This window comes from Macrobrachium rosenbergii, chromosome 54 (assembly GCF_040412425.1).
Source record: "Macrobrachium rosenbergii isolate ZJJX-2024 chromosome 54, ASM4041242v1, whole genome shotgun sequence".
NCBI lineage: Eukaryota > Metazoa > Arthropoda > Malacostraca > Decapoda > Palaemonidae > Macrobrachium > Macrobrachium rosenbergii.
The window spans coordinates 25,893,198-25,903,197 of record NC_089794.1 but is presented as its reverse complement, the minus strand read 5'-3'; the positions used below and the strand labels follow the sequence as shown (position 1 = coordinate 25,903,197).

At 32.5% G+C, this 10,000-nt stretch overlaps 1 protein-coding gene across 1 annotated transcript in view; it reads right to left on the bottom strand.

Annotated features, from left to right (window-relative positions):
* Positions 1 to 10,000, bottom strand: part of LOC136834892 (PDF receptor-like) — a 40,575-nt gene that overhangs the window by 11,708 nt on the left and 18,867 nt on the right. The window contains exons 2-4 of the mRNA XM_067097712.1: positions 4,231 to 4,386; positions 1,500 to 1,607; positions 54 to 211 (exon numbers count right to left, since the gene is read on the bottom strand). Of these exons, the coding sequence (XP_066953813.1) occupies positions 54 to 211; positions 1,500 to 1,607; positions 4,231 to 4,386 (422 nt within the window). The remainder of the gene's footprint in view (positions 1 to 53; positions 212 to 1,499; positions 1,608 to 4,230; positions 4,387 to 10,000) is intronic.

The following is a 10,000-nucleotide window of genomic DNA, read 5'->3' as shown; positions in this document are numbered from 1 at the left end:
ATCAGTTTTATGAAAGGAATTCTCTAAGTATATAATTTTTTTACAGTTCTTACTTGGGCATCTTCTTCAGTGCCAGAATAGAGTTGATTGAGCAAATCGCGAACATCCGGAGTGAAACACGCAGTGTAATTGGTCCAGCCTGCTGGAGTCCTATCATCTGGACTCTTCCCCAGCCAATGGCCATCCACAGCACATGTCCTGTAGGCTTTTTCTGCGTGGATGATAGAACAGATTGAGGTTAAGTTAGCCTGCTCAGGTAGTCCCAGGTATTTAAAAAAAATATCGTTTAAAAGAAATTTAAAATAAAGAGCATAGTATCCAAAGTTTTCAATGTCTTATCTCTTTTTATTTGTCAATATAGTTTCAGACTAAGTTAATAAAACTGCTTTTTCTTTAATATCTAAGTAAACCTTTACTATGTTTTTGTATTCATTATTTATTTGATTCAAAGTAAAAATCCATAATAATTTACTTTTTCTTATTCAGCATGTGTCAAATAGTCCGTTCCGGAAACGTTTTGATGGAAGGCCACAGGGAAATCTCTTTGCTTTTATGAAATCGCATTTAACAGTATTATTCACGAAGGAAAACGTATTACCCAACATTACAAAAGAAAGAAGAAAATAACATTTACGAAGTTGAGTCATTCCATTATCAGCATTCGTACCCAAGGGTGTGATCGTACCAAAAGGAAAAGAAGGAAAAGGAATTAAGTAAATATGAGTTACTATAGCTGCCTTTGCCTTTGTTATGAAAGACAACAATACCTCAATTGCATCAGGGGAGAGAGAGAGAGAGAGAGAGAGAGAGAGAGAGAGAGAGAGAGAGAGAGAGAGAGAGAGAGAGAGAGAGAGAGAGATTTGGGAGTTTGTTTTTGAATCCTACTGTGTCTATAATAAAGAACCTACTATTTGTTTTTATTAAATGTATTGTCTAAGTTTTTGTTTAGAGTAATAAACCTTCTTTTTGTTACTTGCCATAAAGTACATTAATATTCCTTGAGTAACTGAATAAAATCATTAGTGAATACTGTCGACAAAATGTCTAAAATTCTTTTGTATAGAAGAGTCTTCTCGAAAACCCTTTATTTCTAACTGGCTTGAACTAAACAGCTTGTCATTACCAGCACCTTACTGTAAAGGATGGTGGCTGTGAATGCCTTTCAAAATCGTTCCCGGACATCTATATACTCTCCTATATAAAAGTCAAGAAGAAGAAATAACTTTTCACACAGATTAGCTTCTAGAAAATGAAGATTGAAGCATCTAATTTTGTAGAAAAACCAACTTTCATCAATAAAATAACATGTCACGATTATCAGCTACTTAACATATGTCAATTTTCTTATCTAGTCTAATAAATTACATATCACCTTTATGAACTAGTTAACATATGCCAATTTTCTTGTCATGTTTCCTATTTACAGGGAAGCGCATTGGCATCAGGAATAAGGGTCATATCTCTTATGAAGAATAAAGGTCAAAATGGATTGCTCTTACGTGTCAGGTCAACTCCTCTCACAGGTGGGCATGGGAGGGCCATCCGCATGTTCACCTGAGTTGGGGGCCAGCACATGATGTTGTCCCATGTGGCGTTGCAGAAGAGGCCTTTAGATGATGGGAGTAATGGTTAATATTGCAACGAAAAGGTAAGCGTCACAAATGGAATAATGTTGTGTAAAATAGGGAAAATCGTATACTGGCAGGCTCGTTTTGCTGGAATGAGATATTATAAGAGAGTAAGGGATTTCACATACATACACACACATGGGCACACACGCACATTATATACATACATACATACACACACACATACATTATATATATATATATATATATATATATATATATATATATATATATATATATATATATATATATATGTATATATATATATATATATATATATATATATATGCAAATTTCGTTGAATTCTATGACTTTTTGATTGTTGATCAACTTCTTATTGATTTGACAATATTTTCTGAATCTTCTACGTTTTTCTACGTAGAATATTCAGAAAATATTGTCAAACTAATAGGAGTTGATCAACAATCAAAAATCCATAGAACTCAACGAAATTTTACAAGAAAAATTTTTTGCCATAAAAGCATATATAATGTATATATATATATATATATACATATATATATATATATATATATATATATATATATATATATATATATATATATATATATATATATATATATATATATATATATATATATATATATATATACATATATATAAATAAATATATATATATATATATATATATATATATATATATATATATATATATATATATATATATATATATATATATATATATGTTTTTACAGTTTTTCAGATTAAGTGGAACAAAATTAAACCTTTTTGATTAGGCTTTATTTTTTCGAACATGAAACTGCCTTAATAGATTAATATAATATATTAACAAAATTAATATAATCCTTATTCGGGGTTTAATAAGTGACTCAAATGATATTTCTGTTTGCACCCTTGGGATGTTAAATTCAGCTGATAACAATCTTGGAGGTTTCAATTTTTATTGTTTTGATAGTACAACTGAATTGCTTTACTCTCTGTTCCTTTGTTAAGCCTCTGGTTGTATAAAATATCTGAAAAAATTAAGATTTCGCAAATTAATTAAAGAAAATAATCAGGAAAATATACATTATAAGATATAAAATTTTCGAAAATTATTAAACTGAATAACATTATATTAATTTTGTTAATATATTATATTAATCTGTTAACCTGTAGTAATACATTCATGTTCGAAAAAATAAAGGATAATCAAAAAGGCTTTAATTTTGTTCCATAAACAAAGGCCGTTATTATGCCGCATCCTGTATATATAGTGTATGTACACAATTGTAATTAAAAACCAAAAGAATAGAATTCGTACAGGTGAAAAAAAATAATAACTTAATATTTGGATTCAGTGAATAAAAAAACATACATTCCAACCATAACAACTTTTTTTTTACCTGCTACGGTCTGAAATACCTTGAAGAAATATACTAATAAACCAACTATTCACAAATTATCCAATTATTATGTACAGTAAGTGCCACTTAACAATTAATATTCCAGCAGACTAGAGGACAACAAAGACTCCTATAATCCTTATTATCAGGGCATTAAACGTTTTCTATTCAATTAACCTAACAAAATCTCATTATGCCATGACTAAGGTAATTCCAGGGCACAGCAGGGCCTTACACTATTCAACGTCAGCCGCGACGTGGATTATTAATATTCCTTTACCTCCTTCCATTCAAAACTGTCAATTACACTTGATCAAAAGTTAACTTCAGATTTGATTGCTTTGCTTCTGACATCCTGTTATGATGCTAATGATGGTTTCCAAGAGGCTGAAAACAAGGGAATTATATTTCTTTCACTAGAAAGTGAGGTATTGTACTGGCAACTGACGGAGGAATTTTAACAAAGTATTGTGTTATTTGAAGGTTGTTCATTCCTGTATACTTGATCAACAATACCGCTTACATTCTACGAAAAATCTTGGAAGACAATACAGTTTAAATTCCGCGAAAAACTTGGACGACAATACCATTTATATTCTTAGAAAAACGTGGATGATGATACCGTTTAAATTCCACGAAAAAAATATTGGAGGATAATACCGTTTACATTCTATAAAAATAACTTCTAACACTAAACTTCGTAAATTTAAAGAAAGTTTTAATTATACGAACTTTCAGTACATATCAGTCACATTTTAATTCCAGCTTGAAAAATCCCCTTATTTATGTTAGTTAAAACTACCTAAATTCCTTTCACCATACCAATGATTTCGTGAAATCCCTCAAAACATAAAAAAACCTGAAGGAAAACTCTTATTAAAAGTATGAAAAATACGTAAAATCCTTTCACCATACTAATGTTTTCATGAACAGCCTCAAAATATTCAGAAAAGACACCAAGAGAATATCACTCAGTGAACTCATTCTCGCAACAACACCAAGTTCCATACATCCGTTCTCTTTATGTTAGGTGATATATCTAAATTCCTTTCACCATACTTGCGTTTTCACGGACAGCCCCATAACATCCTGAAAAAGATAATACCAGGAGAATGCCACTCGCTGAACTCATTCTCGTAACATCACCTAGTTCCATACACCCGTTCTCGAGAACCATTTGACCAACTCTCCAGCAAACACAGGCAGACGTATTAGAGGTAATGACAAGAACTCACCATTATCCAGATAGGTGGCCACTTCGTAATAAGCCTGGCACTGCTCATGGCTCGTAAACATCCAGGGCTGAAGGGGCTCCCAGGAATAGTCTCCTCGGATGGATGAGGAATTTGAATCCTCAGTAATGCCGTCTAGACCTCCTCCACCGCTCCCGTCTGGCGAAGGAAAAGTGAGATCATTTCAGACAGTTTTTAGACATTTATTTTTAGTGACAGCCCTTGTGAGAGTCTAGTTGAACTTAGTTAAATAGGATTGTCTGTAGTTGGAAAAAATTAGAAGGATATTTGGCTGATTGTAATTGGTTAGCAGGATATATATATATATATATATATATATATATATATATATATATATATATATATATATATATATATATATATATATATATATATATATATATTATATACCACATATATATGTATATATGTATGTATGTATGTATATGTATGTATGTAAGTATGAATTGAAAGTGACTATGACCAGATTAAGACAAATTCCTTCAATATTTATTTAAAACCTTGAAAAGTCTGATAATCATCCTTCTATAAAAATATCACAGCCATGCAACAACCTTTCATTCTCTACCCTTCAGTTTTTCCAGATTCCCCAATCACAGAAATCCTCAAAAAAAATGAAAAGAGAGAAAAAAAAACCCTTTCGAGTCGAATCTCGAACGGGGGTCAGGAGGAGAAACGCATTAATTTAATCTGGGGGCAACATGACATTGAATGTTCATAAGCTTCACAAAAGTTCAAGAGTTCGAGTTTCCATTTCTTTTCTTCTTTCCAGGAACGTTATCAAACGTTATCATCAACGTAAACTTTCGGTGTCTGACGCTCGTTCTCCGAAATCAAATCACGACTCGGGAAGCAAAAGTTCGTAATAGAATTAGGGATTTACCGATAACTATTTGTACAATTTTCATTTGATGCCGGCCAAAGCGTGCGCTCTCCAAATGTTCTTTCTTCAGAATAAAAACGTTTTGATTGTATATTAAATAATGTTACTCTCGATTAGAATTTAGAATACTCTTAATTGTTTTTTAAAGTTGGCTCACCAAGCGTTCTTTCTTCAGAGTAAAAAGTTTTAGTGCAATATTAAGTTTTATTACTCTCGACTAAAATTAAACTATACAGCCACCTTCCTTTTTTTGTACGTTCGAAGAATTTTATTTGAGAAAGTGATACACATTTGAAGTAAAAATAAAACTTTCATGTACCACTGCACCTTGTAATGTCATTGTAATTTTTACTTGGATATTACAGAACAAACTTACATTGTAAAAGTATTTTTAACGTGGTCAAATTAACTCGGAAGTTGGAAATACTGCAAGATCTAGCAGCGATAATTATCTGGATTTCTGCTTGCAGTAACGAACAATTATTTCGATATATCCTCTGAATCAAGTTATCTGATTATCACGGAAGTAAATTTAATTGGATATGATGTGAAATGATTTTAACTTTTGTTTATCATTTGATCAAATTAATTCAGTGAGACAATACATCAGATTGGAGCATTCTTGAATGAAAACCACTTTACGTAATTATTATACAGTAAATATTTCCTTTGCTTTCAGATATATTTCTGGGCGGTAACTGATAGAAACATATTCTATTAATACAGCGAAAGCGTTTGCAGGCAATTTAGATTTTGTACTGATTATTTGGAAGAAAACTTACGTTTACCTTATATCAATGTATCAACTGAAAGTATTTAAAAATCTTTTATTCCCATTTATTGTTATACCGTGGAACATTCTTCCTGTAAATATTCCTGTTGCTTTGATCGAATCTGTAACCGAGAATGCAGTACTGTTTCCTGGCTTCATCTCTTGAGTTAATTAATTTTATTTACTTATATGTTTATTTCGTATGTAAAACATGATTTCTAAAATGTAAATTGGCTCCCCTCTTCCCTTAAACGGTTGCGCTGACAGTTAATGCTCTAATCGGCTTGTTTCAAATGATAATAGTAACATTAATTAAATGAAAACGAAATAATCGTTCGAGCGTACAATTCATTTGGGAGAGCAAAAACAACAGAAATATTGAAATGTTGTGATGAAAAGGAGGCAGTAATAGAACATTGCAAAGAAGAAAAATACGTGTTTATTTTCCATACGTATTACACATTTTAAAGTCTATGCATTTAATGAGAAACAGTTGTTACAAAATGTTAATGAAATATCAGACCTTGAATTATTTTGACTTATTAGTGATACAGTGATTAATTGCTTTGATGAGAGAGAGGAGAGGGGAAATCTTTATTCCTTTTTATTGAAATTGAATAATCTTTCGTTTATTTGTTGTAAATTGCATTTTTTTTCTGTCGCTGGAGAAACACATCATGACAACCAATATAAAAGAAATTATTTATTCTTTTGTTAAAGGCGCATCACTGACGTTCTGCTAATGGATATTTTTTTTTAGCGAGGTAACAAGAGCACCATTACACCATTATCATGGCACTGACCAATTGTCCGAATAAAATAGAAATTCAGAATGAATTTATTTGCAATTAACCAAAAAATCTATCGAATGAAGGGTTAATTAAAACTAATGTTGTATCAGTGACGCATTAGTCCTAATACGGTTTTGCTACTGAAATTAATGTTAGCCTGAAAACTATTCTAAAAGTGGAATACAGTAATGTATGACTTGTTGATTTGAGCTCGTATGGTAAGAACATTCATATGCGTATTAGTCTGATATATATATATATATATATATATATATATATATATATATATATATATATATATATACATACATATATATGTGTGTGTGTCTGTGCATGTGTGTATGAACTTGTGTGTGGAGAACGGTAGAGTACCGAAAGCATTTGACTCATATAGGTATTTGAAAATGAAAATCTTAAAAGATAGTAAAATGAGGCAACAGTTTGAGCAAGGAAGTCAATAAAATATCTGCAAAACATTAGGGGGAAACATCAGGTGAACAAGGAAGTTAGTGCTGCAGTGTATAAAAGTATTGTTGAACTATCCCCCATTCTGTGGAAGTTAAATGTAGATAGTAAATACAAATGTAGATAGTAAATAAAAATGAAAAATAAAGGGTGGGGGTTAACGTAGGTGAAAATGTGGTTCGGTCACGTGGAAAGAATGATGTATGATAGCTTAGTGGAAAATACGTTTACACGCTGAAGAAGTAGAAAAAAAAAAAAAAAGAATATGACCCAAAAAAAAGGTCTGAGTAGATGGGGTGCTAAAATTCTTTGAAAGATGGGGTCTCAATATGCAAGAGATTAAGTGCAAGATAAAAAGTAAATGTTTCAGTGTTTGTTGGGGGGTTCGACGCGTCGCTGATGAGCATGTCTGGAAGTATACGAAGCAGCTAGTTTGAAATTTGCTTACTATAATTAAAAAAAAGAGGGCAGTGGCCTTCATGCGTCAACGACGCTTTACAGCATGTAAGAATATAATCAACTCTTTGAAAACTGATAATGTTTTTCACCGGATAGATGCAGAAATTGATAGATAGAAAGACAGTCAGCCAGATAGGTAGACAGATAGATAGACAGACAGAAAGACAGTCAGCCAGATAGGTAGACAGACAGATAGACAGACAGATAGATAGAAAGATAGATATATAGACTGATAAACAAAAGGAAGAGCGGAACGACAGTGTCTAATTCCTTGGGAACCTGACGTCGCCTTTGACTAATACTACTTTAATCGCCCCCCCTCCTTTCTCTCTCTCTCTCTCTCACTCTCTCTCTCTCTCTCACTCTCTCTCTCTCTCTCTCTCTCTCTCTCTCTCGCGTCGGCATTCCGAATCGTAAATCTGCAGGCTCTAAATGAAAAACTGCAAATGCTCTCATTACTCCTTTGCAACAGATTCCGGGAACAGAAGAATGACTTTTCTCTGCTCAGTTACCCGCTTTCGCTGGAAGATTTCGAAATTATATTGCTTATTTTTTTAGGAGTACGGCATTTCTGACCTCGGTGGGATGTTTTTGGGGGTGATGTTGCGATCCCCCTGTATTTTTAAAATTTTCTGACGGCCCTTTTGCTTAGTCCCAGTTAGGTGAATTGGTGGTGTCAAGGTGGGGTCAAAACACAGACCTTGCAAATTCGAGCTCACTACTCTGCCAGAAATGTCATCTTTGCATATTTACCGTCAACTCCAAAAGAACGTATTTAGTTTTCTATCACTTCGTCATATTAAATAAAAGTAAAAATTCGCCGAAGTTTCTTGGGCGCAATCGAGTTTTCTGTACAGACGCTACAGCTTATAACAAGGCCACCGAAAATAGATATATCTTTCGGTGGTCTCGGTATAATGCTGTATGAGCCGTGGCCCATGAATCTTTAACATCGGCCCGGTGGTGGCCTATCCTATATCGTCAGAAGCACGATTATGGCTAACATTAACCTTAAATAATAAAAAAAAAAACTACTGAGGCTAAAGGGCTGCAATTTGGCGTGTTTGATGACTCAGTGGTTTTTAATATCTGAGGGCGGACAGAAAAAGTGCCGACGGAAAAAACTGCGGACAGAATGAAGTGCGGACGGACAGACAAAGCCGGCACAACAGTTTTCTTTTACAGAAATTTAAAAATAATTGTTAAACGTCAAGAATGTCGTTTATTCTCTAGAACATTTGAAATTTTCGCATTTAATTTCTTGTAATTCGTTGGCTCTCGCCTGGACTGCTTGTTTCCAGTTGTACAGAAAATTAAAGTAGGCGAATTGAAAATTGAATGAATAAAAACAGAAATTAAATCAGTGCATTCTTTAATACGCGATTGAAATATCTCATTCAAACGCAATGGTCCATTTCAACAATTTCATGATTATTTTTAGTTTTCTGCAAAAGAAAACGATTATGCCGGCTTTGTCTATTTGTCCAAATTGCAGCCCTCTAACCTCAGTAGTTTTTATTTTATTTAAGGTTACATTTAGCCATAATCGTGTATCTGGCAACGATATAGGCCATGCCGCCACCGGACCGTGTTTAAAGTTTCATGGACCATCGAAAGATAGAACTATCTCCGGTGGCCTTGATTATACGCTGTAGCGGCTGTACAGAAAACTCGATTGTTTCGAAGAAACTTTAGCGCATTTTTTATTTGTTTACTGTTGTCTTCAAAATATTATACCATAATGTTTAATGATTTACATTACTTTCATTCATTATCATTAGTTCATTAATATTCACCTATTTAATTAGTATTGGTTTTAATATTTCACCATTGTTGGTATTCTTTTGTACTAGAAAATTTGATCAAATGACGGGTACACCAATAATCAATTTATATGCAAAAACGCATATGAAATAGGTCAAACAATAAAACGACCTCAGAAATACCCAAATGGGACCACTCAGACAAACTCGTCTAATAGTTCCTTCAGTGCGTTTCTGGAGGTCGTCAGTTCGAGAAATGGAGACCAGCGCTTGTGGTTTATCGTTAATAAACAATACTTTTTTTAACTTTGACCTGAACTGGTTCAACTCTCATTTAAGAATGTATGAGAGCGAGATTGTGTCTCGTTGGCTAGTTGATAGAGTTTTAATGATAAACTAAATCATTCCGCTTGCAAGCACCACACAACAGGTACGTACTGAATGTTAAATTTCTTGATATGAGGGTAGCGTATATATATATATATATATATATATATATATATATATATATATATATATATATATATATATATATATATATATATATATATATATATATATATATATATATATATATATATATATATATATATATATATATATATATATATATATATAT